The sequence below is a fragment of the Pleurodeles waltl genome, chromosome 6 (assembly GCF_031143425.1).
Source record: "Pleurodeles waltl isolate 20211129_DDA chromosome 6, aPleWal1.hap1.20221129, whole genome shotgun sequence".
In the NCBI taxonomy this organism is placed as follows: domain Eukaryota; kingdom Metazoa; phylum Chordata; class Amphibia; order Caudata; family Salamandridae; genus Pleurodeles; species Pleurodeles waltl.
In genome coordinates this window covers 1,087,300,477-1,087,318,085 of record NC_090445.1, presented here as the reverse complement: position 1 = coordinate 1,087,318,085, position 17,609 = coordinate 1,087,300,477, and the positions used below count along the sequence as shown (strand labels likewise).

At 47.7% G+C, this 17,609-nt stretch overlaps 1 protein-coding gene across 1 annotated transcript in view; it reads right to left on the bottom strand.

Annotated features, from left to right (window-relative positions):
• Nucleotides 1–17,224, bottom strand: part of OTUD3 (OTU deubiquitinase 3) — a 35,582-nt gene extending 18,358 nt beyond the window's left edge. The window contains exon 1 of the mRNA XM_069240170.1: nt 16,873–17,224. Coding sequence (XP_069096271.1) covers nt 16,873–17,051 — 179 coding nt within the window. The 5' untranslated portion in view covers nt 17,052–17,224. The remainder of the gene's footprint in view (nt 1–16,872) is intronic.
• Nucleotides 17,225–17,609: the final 385 nt, after the last annotated feature.

The window sequence follows — 17,609 nt, the reverse complement described above, 5'->3', positions numbered from 1 at the left end:
GAACTCTGTCCCTGCTTCACTGCCTCTGTCGCAGGACGCCTGGGCTTCGGGAATGGGGTCCCTCATGCTGAATCTCCCCTCTTGACAAAGCTGACAAAATGCTTGTTCAATGGGACCGGATACCGCCGTATGATAGTAAAAGTTTATTTTAATGCATTGTCTGCTTTTATATGTTGTTTTAAACATCCTTCAGCTTTGAACACTTTCCCCACTTTGGAGCATTGTCACAACCCAATGGCGTATGCCAATATAGTTACTAGTTTTGGAGTGTTATTGTTCTTGGGGATTCACTGGGGACTTTATACACTGGTGTGGGGCAGACTGGGTTGGGTTGTTTATGTTATGTACTATCACAGCTAATATCGCTCTTTCCACTCTGCGGTCTGACTCTCCGAGCTGGTCCAAATACTTAATCATCACTATATTACACCACATTACTCATACTTATGTGACGACACTCACATGTGTGACTTAGAACATTAGGGGCCTGAATAACCCAAAGAAAGGGATGCTGGTACTTTCGTATCTTAATTAGCACGGCATAAAGTTGGCATTTCTTCAGGAAACACACCTAGCTCCTAGCCCTGATCACCCCTAAGCTGTACAATGGGGCCAACAAAGACATTTTGCATGTTACAGTTCCTATTCCCATGGGTATCTATATTGATCCATAATGGTGTTCCTTTTTAAATACCCGCTGTTGGTTCTGATCCAGAGGAGTGCTACTTATTAGTCCAGGGAGACCGGGAGGCGGGGGTTCCGGTTTTATTAGCTAACGTGTATGCTAATGTTGATTCCCCAGACTTCTTCTCTAACATTTAGGTGCAACTGGACTGCATGATGGAGGACCATATACTCCTGGATGGAGACTTTAACATTGCTTTTGATGGCTTATTGGACGCAACGGGATCCGCTGGCATAACCAAACCCACTCTTCACATACTAACGGATCTCTTGGGCACTTTCCAAATATCGGATGCGTGGCACACCCTACACTCACATGCCTCCGATTTTACTAGTCTCTGCACAACAGGCGGACACGCATATACCACTGGTACCCTGTACTTCTGTGGCTAACTGATATTTTCCATCTCCCCCGCTCCCTGTCGGACCACTCTCCTGTTGTGGAGAAACTCAGTATACCTTCTATCACTCCGTTATCCAGGATCTGGCGATTCCCACTTAATGCACTGCACGACGACATGCTTCGTGCTGAAATTTGCGAGGGCATTATTGATTACTTTACATTGAACAGTGGCTCATTCCAGCGCTATTCCACATTATGGGAAGCCTTCAATGCTTGCATAACAGGTATCTGTACAGACAAGCATGCTGGCATCCTCTGAGCTATTCTGGCAGATCTTGCCAGAGTGGAGAAGCAGCTTACTGATCTTGATAGCCAGACATGCATGCAAGCTGAAAACACATTTACGATTGCGCGACTGGAGTTATTGCAGAAGTTTACCGACCTGGCTGTATGAGAGACCCTTCATGTCTGTAAATACACAAGGGCCCGCCGGTATGGAGAGATGAAGAGGCTTGGGTTCACACTTGCTCACCTCCTGCGCCCTCAGTACTAGACCTTGTATATTATGGCCTTACACTGTGCAGAGGGCACCAAGATTATGTCCAATGCAGCCATTGTCACTAAATTCACAGCATACTACCGTCAACTATACACCTCTCGGGTTGATCCGCCTGCTGTGGATTTGGCAGAATTCCTATCGAACATTGCCATGGTGTGGCTGGATAGCAGCTAGCAACAGTAGTTTGCTGCCCAGATTACATGCGTAGAGATATCCCAAGCCATTGATTCCTTGAGCGAATCGAAAGCCCCATGACTGGCTGGCTTTACAGGGGTTTTTTATAAGGCCTGCAAATATATCCTGACCCCACATCTGCTAGAGGTATACTAGGAATCTCTACAGCTCAGAATAAATCCCCCTACCCTTCAGGAGGATGTTATTACACCACCAGCTCTCGAACAATCATGAAAATGTTACTGCAGGTCAAGTAACTTAAATAATCTACTCGACCTAACAGCAATGTACTTGACCCATAAATGGGTCTCAGATTGTGTGATCCTACGCAAATAGTTTACAGTCACCTTTTTTTTTCATTTTCACGTATGATTGCACCTTCAAATATGTGAGCTCAGCATTTCTGCAGTACAAAAAAACCTTTTGTTGAAGTAGACTAAAGTTTGCTACATGCATTACAAGACTCTAGCCCACATAACCTAGGATTTCTTTTAGTTTACTAACAACTTTGCCATCAGGGCAGGAGTGTTTCTTAGTTTGTTTAAACACTCAATTTTAATAAATATATTACTAAACCCTGGTGTGGTAACATGCTGTCATCTACACACAGTTACTGTCCAAGAAATGTCTAAAAACCTCTCCACTAACTTGCAGCTTTACTGATAAAAGTATATAGGCCTTCATTACAACATTGGCGATAAATCCTGCGTACCGCTGTGCAGAAGACCGCCAAAACACCGCTGCTGCGGCAGCGGAATTCCGCTACAGCTATTACAACCCACAGCTCGGAATCCGCCAAAATCCACACACCCACACAAGTCCACCACACCAAAGGTCAATAATAAACTGGCGATAACAAAACCAAGACCGTCACGCCAACAGGAATCCACCCACACTATCACGACTCCACGCGGCAGTCTTTCAACTGCGGTATTCCATTGGCGGTACACACTGCCTCGCTCAAAATACACACACATTTACAAACACAACCACATTGGACAAATCGAAATACACACACCTGTTACACGTACACACACCACTCCCACACACCCAATCCAATATAAAACACACACCCACATCACCCACAAACCCTTACTACCAAAATTGAGAAAGGCGGCCAGAGAGAGACACCACCAGAAACAACACTAGCATCCACAGGCACACAATACCATCACTCACACACCATCCACGCACCTCAGACCACACACAAAAACACATCCCCTCACACATCACGACCGACACCACCTCACACATCACCCACACCACATCATGGCACCTCAACGACACACCAGGTTCTCTGAGGAGGAGTTCAGGGTCATGGTTGAGGAAATCGCCGGGTAGAGCCACAGCTATTCAGATCACATGTGCAGCACACCTCCATTGCTAGGAAGATGGAGCTATGGCGCATAATCGTTGACAGGGTCAGCGCAGTGGGACAGCATCCAAGAACACGGGATGACAACAGGAAGAGGTGGAACGACCTACGGGGGAAGATGCGTTCCGTGGTCTCCAGACACCAGATTGCAGTACAGAGGACTGACGGCGGACTCCCACCTCCTCCCCCACAACTAACAACATGGGAGTAGCAAGTCTTGGATATACTGCATCCTGAGGGCCTCGCAGGAGGAATGGACTCTAGTAAGTCAAATTTCTATTATTATCACCCCCCTACCTGCATGCCATCACAAACCCCCACCCTCACCCTCACCCCCATCACTCCAACACCTCACAAATGTCCCACTATCACAACCCACCCATCCCAACACCAAAACCTGGACACCCATCACCAAAGCATGTCCACAACAGATACCCACACAGACCCCAAACCAATTATCACACAAGGTCCTATACAAGAATGCAAGCACTGGAGTACAGGGTCACTCACCCATTGCACACAATGGCACACACAGATGCAATTATCATGCCTTTACACCCCTGCAGGACCCCTACCCAACATCACCGGACAGGAGGTATCAGACATGTCCACTCCCCCCCCCACAGAAGAGGCCCACAGTGATGACAGCAGCTCTGTCCTACTGGATCAAGATGACCAGCCCGGCTCATCTGGGACCTCGGGACAGTCGGTTCCCCTCACACAGTCACAGGCCACCACAGAGCCTCCCCCCTCTGGAAACACCAGCCCAGCACCCACCTAGCAGGCCCATCCCTCTGTCCCCAGGACACGACAAGCAGCAGTTTGTCCACCGCTACAGGGAACCCAGGCAAACCCACCAGCCCAAGAAAATCAGGAACCTGGGGGCAGTGGCAGTGGGCACAAGGTTCAGGGGACAGAGGCACAGGAAAACAGGGGAACTGGGAGGACAGCTATGCGACAGGGGGAGGACAGGCCCAGGGAACCCACTCTCCACGAGGCACTCTCCAACATCATGGGAGCGTACCATCATTCCCAGGAGACGATGGCAAAGGTACTGGCCAACCTTCAGGAGATCCAGCGGCTGCAGGAGGAACACTACCTGGGGATCAGGGAGGAACTCAAGTCCATCAACACCATCCTGGTCACCATTGCAGGGGTGCTGAAGGACCTTGTGAACACCAGGAAGGACACTGTGGCACAACAAGGGGCCCCCGACACTAGCCTGGGTGATGAACAGCCCACCACCTCCACTGGAGCTAGTGGACAGGAGGCACCGCCACAGGACCACAACACCAGCACCCCACCCCCTGCAGATGAAGAACCACCCCGCAAACGGTCCCCGAGATCCAGGAACAAGACCGAGAACAATGCCAAGACCCCCGCCAGGAAATAAGACCTCCCTTAATGTCATCCTTCTGTCCCACTTTGTCACCCTGTCCATCCTTAAACTGCCCTAGCTCTACTTCCTATGCCCCTTTGGACAGTGCACCTGTAAAACAAATAGACTGGAGTCTGCCATGGACATTCCTCCACCATCACCCCTGCCCATTTTACAACCCCCTCCACTTATTTGCAAAGAAATAAACACCCTTGAATCACAAAACAATCTGGAGTCAGTCTGTGCTTTCACAAATGTGTATTTGCAATTGCTATATTCCATAGTTATGTCAATTTAAATGTCAACATACCAATGTAACACAGCTCTAGTCCTTGAGGTAATGTAGCAGAGGTCACACAGTGGGACCCACATCTGTTAAATGGAAAGGCAAGGTGACAAGCCAGGGTCCATACACTGGGTGAAAATGAAAGACTTATGATAGGTCAAACAATTGTATGAGATGTGTGAGGCAGTGATATTTTCTTACCTGTGTCTAAATGGAAGTATTTCTGGATAACGTAGTTTCTGATGTCGATATCCTCTTCTTCTGCCTCCTCTTCTTCACTGTCCACAGCTGCCACAAGACCTCCATCTGGACCATCCTCCTGCAGAAAAGGCACCTGTCGTCGCAAAGCCAGGCTGTGCAGCATGCAGCAGGCCACGATGATCTGGCACATCTTCTTTGGTGAGTAGTAGAGAACCACCTGTCATATGGAGGCACCGGAACCTGGCCTTCAGGAGGCCGAAGGTCTGTTCGATCACCCTCCTAACTCGCCCATGTGTCTCATTGTAGCATTCCTCTGCCCTTGTCCTGGGATTCCTCACTGGGGTCAGAAGCCATGACAGGTTGGGGTACCCAGAGTCACCTGTAAATGTCGAGGGACAACTGTTAGACACACACTAACCCGTAGGGACAACCCCAGACAACTATTCACAGGGTACAGGGTCCTTGTCCTTACCTATTAGCCACACACAGTGCCTCTGGAGTTGCCCCATCACATAAAGGATGCTGCTATTCCTCAGAATGTAAGCGTCATGCACTGAGCCAGGAAACTTGGCATTCACATGGGAGATGTACTGGTCTGCCAAACACACCATCTGCACATTTATCGAATGGTAGCTCTTCCGGTTTCTGTACACCTGTTCACTCCTGCGGGGGGTACCAAGGCGACATGTGTCCCATCAATGGAACCTATGATGTTGGGGATATGTCCCAGGGCATAGAAGTCACCTTTCACTGTAGGCAAATCCTCCACCTGAGGGAAAAACAATGTAGCTGCGCATGTGTTTCAGTAGGGCAGACAACACGTTTGAGAACATTGGCTGGGACATCCCTGATGCCATGGCCACTGTAGTTTGAAAAGACCCACTTGCCAGGAAATGGAGTACTGAGAGGACCTGCACTAGAGGAGGTATCCCTGTGGGATGGCGGATTGCTGACATCAGGTCTGGCTCCAACAGGGCACACAGTTCATGGATTGTTACACGATCAAGTCTGTAGGTGACTATTACGTGTCTCTCTTCCATTGTCGACAGGTCCACCAGCGGTCTGTACACCGGAGGATGCCGCCATCTCATCACCTGCCCCAGCGGACGTGCCCTATGGAGAACAGCGATCAGAGAGTCAGCCAACACTGAGGTATTACAAAATGTCATTTGCACACATTTGTTCATCCGCAATGTGCCTGTTACTGTGTGTATGCAAGGCCTAGATAGGTGTGACGCAGTTATTAATGCCATGTGGCCCCCTTGAAACAGTGGCTGCCTGACCTGTAAGGTGGGACAAGGGGATATGAGGTAACTGCGCTGGTGCGCGGCGCAATCCTGCATTGGTTAACATTGGACCCTATGAGTCCCAGGAGCCAATGACGATGTACGCCGGCGGTGACGGTACGCACCGCCGCGGACGTGACCGCCATTTTCTATCTGTACACTCACTTGATACCTGACCTTCAACAGGAGAGGACCTACACTGCAAGTGCTGCTGTGACCTCAGTCAGGAAGCGACAATGGCTCATGTGTCTGGGGAAAGGGCCCCTGCCTTCACTTCGGAGGAGTTGGAGAAGTTAGTGGATGGGGTCCTCCCCCAGTACACGCTACTCTACGGTCCTCCAGACAAACAGGTGAGTACACTGGGAGCATGCTGCATGGGCAATGCCTGTTTGGAGTGGTGTGGATAGAAGATACATGGGGTGGGGTGGGGGGGGGGGGGGGGGAGGACTGAGCCCTGCATGAGCGGACGGTGAGTGTATGTGCGTCAGGGCAAGGGTGGGAACGTGGGCCAATGACTGATGGTCCGGAGGGTTAATGTTTTTCATTTTCCCCTGTACTATTCCTGTAGGTCAGTGCCCACCAGAAGAAGGATATTTGGCGTGCCATTGCCAAGGAAATTCGGACCCTGGGGGTCCACCACAGACTGAGCACCCACTGCCGGAAAAGATGGGAGGACATTTGCAGTTGGAGCAAGAAGACGGCGGAGGCCCAGCTGGGGATGGCCTCCCAATGTGGGAGGGGTGCCCGTCGCACCATGACCCCCCCCTGATGTTCCGGATCCTGGCGGTGCGGTATCCAGAGTTGGATGGGCACTTGAGGGCATCACAGCAGCCACAAGGGGGTGAGTACAGTCACATTCATCTGACTCTGCGCGCATTAGGAGGTGTCTGGGTGGGGGAGGTGGGCAGTGGCTTACCCTAGGCCAGGGCGAGCTTTGTAGGCAAGGTCCCTTTGTGAGGCAGACTATGTGGCACCCCAACCCCTACCAGTGGTAAGAGCCATCTACACCTAGTCAGGCTCCTGTGACTTCCATGTGTGCAGCAATCAGGCATAGGACTTGTACCCCATGGCACCGTGAATAATCTAGGAACTATAAGTGCATGGCGTAGTGCAGAGGGCTGCTGTGTCTGTAGCGTCCGCCAACAGTAGTGGTATTGCATGCACTGAACAGGTCTTTCTTCTGTCTTTCCCCCCTTTTTGTGGTCTTCCTGTTCTTGTGTGCAATAGCATCATCAGGCGGAGGAGCAGTGGCACCGGAGCAGGAGGGAGCTGCATCCCACTTCGCCCTGGAGGGCGAGACAACAGAGTCTGAAGCCACCAGTGGGACTGAGGGCGAGGGGGAGCTCCATGGCGGGAACAGGAGGTGACAGCAGCGACAGCGACTCCTTCTCTTATGGGAGCTCCCTTGCGGTGGCGGGCCCCTCGGTGCCCCCCACATCAACAGGTACAGCTGCCACCCCCCCCCCCCACCAGCACCGCCCTCCCAGCAGCCCCTCAGCATGTGTCCTGTGGCCGCTCACCCAGGAGGGTGGGCATCTCCTTCGCCCCAGGCACCTCAGGCCCTGTCCCAGTCAGCCCTGCAGCCCTCAGTGAGAAGGCTATTGACCTCCTGAGATCCCTCACTGTTGGGCAATCTACCATTGTGAATGCCATCCAGGGTGTCGAGAGGCATTTGCAACAAACAAATGCATACTTGGAGGGCATTCATTCTGGCCAGGCAGCCCAACAGAGAGCATTTCAGGCTCTGGCCTCAGCACTGATGGCAGCCATTGTCCCTGTGTCCAGCCTCCCCCTCCAACTTCCTCCACCCAGACCCAATCCCCCGTACCTCAGCCTATCCCAAGCACACCATCAGACCAGCATGCACACTCCTCAACACACAAGGGTGCCTCAGGCAAACATAAGCACCACACATCCCACATCCCACAGGCACTCACAAAAGCATCTTACCCATGCAGACATACCAACATCCACTTCCTCCACCGTGTCCCCCTCCTCCACGTCCTCCTCCTCCCTCCCAGTCTCGTTTCCACTCACACCTCCATGCACTACATCTTCAGCCACTACCTCCATCACCAGCACGCCCATCACCACTCACGTGCACTCACCACCCCCACTACCATTCACACATCCCGTGTCCTCTACCAGTGTGTCTGTGAGCCCTCCTCCCAAAGTACACAAACGTAGGCACACACCCACCCAACAGCCATCCACCCCACAACAGCCTCCAGTCCATGCACCTTCACCCAAATTCAGCAAACGTACACCTCCTACAACCACTACCTCTTCCTCCACTCCCAACCCCCCTCCATCTACCTGTCCCAGCGTGTCTTAAAAACTTTTCCTGGCTAATATTGACCTCATCCCTACACCTCCCTCCCCCCGTCCGCCCCTAGGGCCAGGCTTTCCAGGTCCCAAACCAGCACCTCAGCCACCACGTCACCAGGCACAGTGGTGCCAGCAACTGCGGGCTATTGGATTCTGCCAACCAACAGGGGTGCCAGTGTGCCACAAAGCGAGGGCAAGGACATTTCCCCACCTGCAAAAGTTAAGAAGTTGCCCACATCCCAGAGGGAGAAGCAGAAAACACCTGCCACCAAGGGCTCAAGGAAAACGAAAGGGGATAGTGGCAAGACAGCTGCGCCACCATCCAAGGTGGGGAAGGGCCAGAAAATAAAGGGCCGGTCAGGAGACGGCATGGTGGCACTGACAATGGGACCAGTGTCACCTTCTGTCCACGTCGATGCCAACTTGTACGGCGGAGAAGACCGCCACCTGCACCGCTGCCATTGAGGCCGCCACCTGCACCGTAGTCACTGAGCCCGCCACCACAGAGCCTGCCACCAGCACCACCGCCACAGAGGCCGCCACTAGCACCGCCGCCGCCACAGAGGCCGCCACTAGCACTGCAAACAAGTTGTTTACAGTGGTGCTTGGGCTCCCTGAGGTAGTTCGTATACCAGCTGGATAATTTCTTGCTTTTGGAGGTCTTGTTTCTGGTGGGAGCAGAGTAGTTGGCGCAGTCAGTGAGCCAATTATTGAAGAGCTTGGTGCAGACATCGAGGTTCTCTGTATGGTTGGTGTCAGTAAAACTATTGCCAGTGTTGTTAAGTTCTTCCCTCAGCAAAAACGATTCCCCTTTTCCTTGTACCCACGTTGGATGCAAGCGGCATCCTCCCTCCCGGTGGCTCTTACGGAGGCTGTTCTTAGAAGTAGCTTCTTCAAGTTTAACTGCCACTCAAGATGGTGGCCGCAAATCTTTGTGAGGTCAGCGCTCTAATGTTTCTACCTTAGTCTCATGCTGAGGCTTCCCTCCAGCTGTTTCTCTCTGGGAGCTGTGCACTTCAAACTTCCTCCTTAGAAGAATGAGCAGTATTCCTGAGGAGCTTTATTTCATAGAGAATTCTTCTAGTTTTAAGTAATTAATTTTTTTTCTTGTTACGGTGTGCACACCAGCTACTTTTTCCATTCTGGAGAAGGTGAATTTCTTCCTTCTTCCAACAACTGGCTATCGGCTTTCTGAGGAGAATTCATTTTGGCTTAACATAACTTCAAGAAACTGCAGTAAAGAATCCTTTTGTACGATTTCCAGACTTGCCAATATATATATATGCATACATACATACATACACACACATACATATATATTCAAAAACTCTTCACCTTGCAGACTTGCCAGTCTTAGAGACAAACGTCAGTGCTGAGACTAATTCCTAGATACTGTGATTGAGAAAACTGAACCTTGAGAATGAATTTTCGTTTCCTGTAAAATACATTAGTAGATTGTATATTTGTGAACCTTTGAACTGTTATCCAGAAAAACTTGGATACCTGCGACTCCTGGAGAAAAGAAGATATTAAGTTAACATTGTTCTCTTAGAGAGAGGCTAGTCTCTCAAAAGATCCAGGTTAGGATAACAATAGAATTCGGTGAATGTGAATGGCTGAACAGTTGAATGCACTTATCTATTGCTCTTATCACCTGACAGCAGGTCCTGCCTTTAAAGAAATCCCAATAAGAAGAAAGGTGCAGGTTATAGAAACACACACTGAATATCATATCTTCAAGTGAGAAACACAGGCTGAAACTGGATCTGGAGGCGGTCTCTTTTTCTATTCCCATTCCCCTTTCCCCTAGTGGATGCAGGGTTCAGATAATCAGTAAAGTCTGAGCACGCAACTGTTAGAGGGAGTTAGGTAAAAGGCATCTGCTCCTGTGGAAGTTTGATTGAATGGGTCATCTCCTGTCAGTTAGGAGTTTTTTTCTGTAGGGTCTTGGTCCAGTTTTCTTCAAATATTTTGCCCCACCTGTGCTTTGGGTTTTTATGGAGGGGTGGCTTGGTATCTTGAAATGTATGATGTAGTGGTCGGACCGTGTGAGTGGGGTCATGTGGGTGGTGGTGATCCTGTTGTTGAAGGAGAAAACAGAGTTGAGAGCGTAGCCTGCTGTGTGGGTTGGTCCTTGGATGAGCTGGGAAAGTCCGGAATTGCTGAGGCTGTTGAGGAGGACCATGGAGTTGTAGTCTATGGTGTCTTCCAAGTGGTAATTGAGGTCCCCAAGGAGGATGTAGTGGCTTGATATGATGTAGAGGGGAGTGATAAAGTCTGCGATGTGATTGCAGAATTTTGCTGAGGAATTCGGGCGGGGGGGAACAGTATGCAATGGTACCTTTCAGTGTGGTGTTGTAGTCCCTTCGTATTTTGAAGTGGAGGTGTTCCAGTCAAACGTGTTTTTGTAGTACTTCGCGAGACCTCCATCTGGTTTGTGGGTTCGGTTCTGGTGTATGATTTTGTAAGCGGTGGGATGGTTGAGGTGATACCTGGGTTGGAGTCTGGTTTAAGCCATGTTTTGGTCAGGAAGTGAAGGTCAGGTGTATTGCTGTTGAGGAGGTCCCAGATTTCGGTGGAGTGTTTCCGGAGGGATCGGACATTGAGAACCAAGGTGGACAGTTAATGTGGAGGGTGGGGTGCATCTGTTGCTTGGAGGTAGTGGTGTTGGCGTCTGAGGTGTTGCATGTGCAATCGCACTGGGTGCAGGAGAAAAGTCTTACTGTGGTAGCAGCAGCAGCGAGTTTGTGAATGCGTGAAGAGGTCACGGAGGGTGGCACAGAAATAATGGCAGCATTCCTTGGTACAGCTGGTGGATACATTGTGGTGTTGCGTTGGATGGTTGTGAGGCCAGAATTCCTGGTGCTGGGCATGGTCAGGCGCAGACATACTAGCCTTTGGCATTCCAGCAGCATAGTCATACTACGGCCTGTATTAAGTAGGTCCTGAGGTGACCAGGGCTTCTGTTGATGGGAAAACGGTGAGTGGGAAAACCCGGACAGCGGCAGTGTCACTTGGTCAAATGGCAGCAACTAGATCAGGCTGGAACAAGCAGGAACTGGAGGCCACAGGCAAGTGGCAGGCTAGGTGCCAGTGTAGGATACATCCCACACGGTGGTAGACCCGTTGGCCCTTAAGAGATTGGCCCATTCCTCCTGGACCAAGATGAATTATGGGTCTGGAGGCAGCCCGTGCAACATTCACAACCCTCCCGGCGGTCTGCTGGCGCATCCCGCACACAATCATTTTTCAAATAAAATCTAGCTTTAATTTAACTGAAACACTCTGGTACTCTTCTTGTGCACCACTGTAGCAGACTGTGTTGCAAACAACTATTTTTACCATTCTCATTACTTAGGAGAACTTGTTGAAACTCTGCTCTGCCACCAAGTAAAATAAATTATTTTAGCAAGTACAATAGATATCTATAAAATGTTATCACAACATGGCTACTTGGTTTCTGCTACTCAACAGAACAGGTTTCCGCACACATCTGTTGCATAAAAAACAAGCATTTGAAATGCAATAGGTCTCACATTTGCTTGAGCTACAGCTATTGTTGTTGTAAATGCAGCACTGCACTTTTCTTGCCACATAAATAGATCAACCCCACCTCAAAAATTGGTCTTTCCCTGCCACATAATTCAAGTGGCCCTGCATACTTCCATTTACGTTCTTCCTCTATCGGCAGCCAAAAATGAAAATGTTGCATTTTAGCATCCTAATTTCAATTTGCCACATTCTAATTCCAATAGAGTACCACTTTCACAACTCCACCATCAGAGTTGCTGGCTGGCTAACACAATTCCCTAAACAAGACAGTCACTCAGGAGTAACAACAGAAATAAAACTAGAAGGGTCACCCAACCATATCGAGTGTTCAAACAGTCATAGTGTAATAAGGAGGTTAAGGTGGCCTGAATCATGGTAATAACTGCGATAAGGAGAGATTAATAAAACATATACAATTATCATGTACACCAATATAAATCTTTATCAGAAGTAAACATTTAGCATTAGATTGTAATGCTCAGAACATCCCCTAGAGGACACCACAATAAAAATAGCATTTGTGAGAAACAGTCATGTTACCATATAGTTAGCCCCTTGAGGGAATAACCACATGAAAAGAAAACGACTGAGAAGACTCCAGTGTAATCATATATTTATCCCCTAGAGTGTGTAGGACATTACTAATATTCAGGGCTAGCAGGCCTACTGCAATGATATTACAAACAAGACCACTAAAACACAAAGTACTCTCAGCTATAAAACAAATGTTCCAGCCATGAGAGAGGTCAAAAAGACACTGAATGGAACATGGAGGGCTTATTTTGGGGTCCCCACTAACCTAGTATTTGAACCCAGACATGATCTATACAAAAAAGAGCAGGTGTGGTGAACATTTTGATTGTGGTCCCATTGTCCTAGGACCACCACAGGCCGAGTTATGAGCAAAAATGTTTTGTAAAAGAATGCCCTGTAAAGCATTATGGGGCGACTGAGTGCAGCAAATATTGTAGTATATTGGCTAATACTCATATCAAAAATATCAATTATAAGAACCATGGTCATGTAACGATATAATTAACCCCAATAGGGCATAACTACATGTAAATAAAATGACACAAAGTACTATAGTGCAACCATATATTTAGCCCCTAAAGGGCATAGTACATTACACAATTTCAGGCCTAATGCCATACCAAGGTTCTTAGAACACAAACTACTCCTATCTGTAAAACAAAAGTTCCATCCATAAGAGAGCTTAAAAGGGACTGAAGGGTGGGAGGTTTTTTGGGGGGTTTCCCACTAACTTAGTGTGGGGACCCAGGGATGACCTAAACAGAAAGAGAGCATCATGCTGAATGTTTGTTTTGGTGGTGGTCCCATTGTCCTAGGACCACCACAGGCTGAGGTATGGGCAAAAATGTTTTGAAAAAGAATGCTTGCAAAGCATTATGGGGCGACTCCTCCAAAGTGCAGTACATATTGTAGTATCAGCTCTCCTGCTGTGCCGGGAAAGCCGTTATGCAGATTTTTTGTGTTTTTTGGGTAAAGCATTTATCAATTATAAATGTTTTTGGGAACGTATGGAGCGTGAAGGGGAGAGCCAAAAGAAATTACTCTGATTAGAAAACACTATGAACAATGTGAAGCACTCCAATACTGCCAATGGAATTTGCGCTGTGAGGCCCATGGCTACCACGGAGCTCGAAGGGGAGAAAAAAAAAAGAAGAATAAAATATTTCACACATGCTGAAGTATAACGGCAGTCGTGCAAGGAGGTAACAAAACCACCCCAAGGCGGGACAAACATAAAGGAATTACCTATGACATCAAGAGATTTTTGAAAGGCAAGCCCACAAATAAGTGAAAGTGATAGGCATGAGTTGGGTGTGGTTAAAAGCCTGCAATACTTACAAAAGGTCAAAGCACTTGCACACTCGACCTAAAAAAAATAAAAAAAAATAAAAAAAGAAGAAGAAGAGCAGTTCTGCAATGGGCACACTTCAAGTAACCCTTAAGGTAAGCCTTTTTTGTTGGCGAGCGGGTGGGGGCGGACTTGTGAACTTCGATAGTAATATATTTAAAATTGGGCCACTTTACTACCTATCTCGAGCAAACGTGAGCCTACTAATGATCATGGTTTCGGATTTCTTCTTTCCCCAAGCCTGTCAGTCCAAACCACCAAAAACAATGTTTACTTCGATGGGAAACACTGATGTGTCTCCTTAACAAGAATAACACATTTATAGACATCCCAAAGTAAACTGCTTCATCCTCCCAGGTCTTACTTTTAGTCACCTCTTAATTTATCTCGGTTGAGCCTCTAGGGTGTGTTAAGAGGTCACTGGTATAAGAAGATCACCCTTTACACCCGTCCACAAACCATAAGAGAATATTTTGGCACCTGTTGTCACCAGATCAAGAGAATAAACCCCCCTATCAATTTAAAAAGTACCAAGAACAGTTCCCCCCCCCCCAAAAAAAAAAAACACACACACCAAAGAAAAACACTTATCAGAAGAACCAAAAATATATAATAATCAATAAAGAGAGGGGGGGGGGGGGGAAACTTAGCTGCAGAAGATGCAAATATAAAAAAAATCCCAAATCTCAAGGTCCTGTCAAAGTATTATCCTGCAAGCCACACTACAAGTCAGAAAGGGATTTCTTCCGCGCAATGGTTCAAGAAGGCTAGATGATTGGATCTGATTGCCTCGTATATTTCTTAACTATTAAAATAAGCAAAGAAAGGAAAGCCCCTTTACTATCAGCATAGTCTTTGAGGCAATGGTGTCCATCGGGTCTTCACAATTGAATCCACTTTTGATATTTTCTGTACAAATGAGAATATGAAAACGGTGTTTCTTGCCAAAATGAAGCGGATTTTTCCAATGGGCATGAACGTAAATCACCTCTGCTTTTATCACCAGTGAGCACCCGAGGGAAACCTGTTGGGGCGTTTGGATTTCTTATTCTATTGTTCGCACTGATCTCAGGGGTTTAATCTTGGACTCACTTTAACCAATCAGAGAAACAAGTGCAACCTATTCATAGCAAGGAATCGTGAGATTTCCACGTTTCCTGCTTAGATGAAAACATTATTTTGGTTTGCTTCTCCTGACATGTTTGAGTTCGACTGGAGCGCTAAAATAGTGACACCCACTAAATGAAAAAGAAAGGAAAAACTGCTCTTCATTGACTGAGGAAAGACTATGATGCCATAAGAGCTCGCACATTGCTCCCCAAAAAGACTGAGATGGTTCAAAAAACTATTTATGAATTTTGGATACAGTACTACATTAGTACTATTACAAGCCTTTTGGAATTGACCTCAAGAGGTCCAACGCCATATAAAGTGCAAAGAGGGCACAGTCATTTCTATTTCTGCTAACTGTATGTGAATGAATTCTGAACATGGCCGTTTTTGAAGCCTGGGGGCCGATTCACAAAAGCACGGGAGAGTAAGCAAAAGACCTACAGGAGTAATATTTTTACATACTCCAAGATGCCTTTGTGAGTAGACCCAATTGTGTATAAAGTGAATCACACTAGCTTCTGTTTAGGATTCGTACACCTTCATAACAGCTTTCTTTCGGTTGTGAAAATATCATGCCCACACATCTTACGGTGCGTACCCTAATCAAAGCGGAGGATGTAATTATAAACATGCCCTTTAAATTAGAAGTCAAGTACCTGAATTTAAAGTCTAACTAACTATGGACAGCTCTGGTGGGTGTGAGTTCTTTATTGAGAAGACTCATTCTTAATCTTTTGGAAGTCTGACTGGAGCCTATGAAGCTCACTACTGCTAGCGGAGGTATGATCACAATAATCTATAAATATAACGTTTTAGTTTCACATATAGTTGCTAATTTTGAAAAAAGAAAATCCCTTACACCTCTCTGGACCCCCATACAGGAAAGACGCCATTCGATACCACTACTTGTGCAAAGTAAGACTTTCACACTGGCTGCCACGAGACCAAAGCAGAGCATTCTACATTGCACTTACATGGAGAGGGATGTCGGAGCGGTATGTTGGTAACGGTGGTAGGGTCAGGACGGGATGGGAGCAAATGTATACCATAACAACGAAACAGTGATGCCTAGAATTGGATCTGGTGGGGGAGGGGGTTTGGATTGGGCTAGTCGAAGGTGATCTACCCAGTTGCACAATGATTGACGCCCTCTATCTGGATAATGTTGGGGCGGTCTGTTTGTTTGGAGTTTAGTGGGATAGTTATTTGCTGTCATATAGGTGGGAATTACTATTGTCCACAGTCACTTGACAGAAAACGCATTAAATTGAAAATGGCAATTAAAAGATTAATTTAAAAATGGACTTTGTATATCCTTCCCTACGCCGTCATATAATGTTTGACTTCAGTGTTATGTTAATGTAACGAAAGAAATAAACTAAAAGGCTTTAATACGGATTACTTGCCAGTAGGGCCCGTGCAATAGCATCAAAATAAAACTGGCAGTGAACGGTACGCTTGACAAAAACATACAATATAAACGTGATGAAAACTGATTAAAACAAGACGCGAGATAATGGAAAACCAACCTCTAAACCCCGTAACGGAAAATCATAAATGTCCCTCCTTATTGTCCACCTCACTGCATACCAGGTGTCAGCTTTCCCTGTCCGCTCTCCATTCTTCTACCCCTATTTCTTCCCCTTCCCGGATCCCCAAAATGTCATGCTGCCCCCGCTCTACTTGCTGTAGCCTCCACTCCGGTGCTCACCCATCCCCTGGCACCTCCCGAATCCGGAGGCCTCGAGCCCTCAGCTGTCCATTCAGGCCGCGCTGCTCTTCGGGGTCTTGGTTGTGCTTCTCCTTAGCCTTAGCCCGTCGGGCTGCCCATTCCTCCTTTTTACGATCCCCGGGCCGGGCCCGAGCCCCCGCAGCCTGCCGCCGGGACATGTTACTTCCGACCCGCTTCACCTGACCTATAGTAGGCTTCACCCCAGAGCACGTGATGAGCACGAGCCTTTGATTAATGTCATACACCGCTGCAGCACTGAATGGTTCGTGATAGAACTGTTTTGCATGATGTGTGCGAAACAAAGCGTCTCCGAGGAATCCATCTTATAGTCAGGCATAACAGCCCCGCGGCCGATGGGCTAGCTCATTCCGCCTGGTCTGATCATGGCCACTAGATAGACCCGTCATTCACTCGTATGAACTACATACTTTTGATTGTTGCTATCTGTTCAGTCATTTTACAGTTTGGCGTACATGCGGGAATATAAGGGACCCGGTATATCGAGAGAGGCTACAGGTCTGGATACGCTCACGGGTAATTACAGCGCTATAAACATATTGCTAACATAACATTCCATTCACTTGCCATTTTGTTGGTAGTGATATGGCTCTGTCATTTTTAGGTTAATAACTTAACATGTATGGTATTAGGCTGCCACCAAGTGTCTACTGTTGGTAGCACAGGACTTGGTTGTGTTTGTATTTATTTTTAGGTCC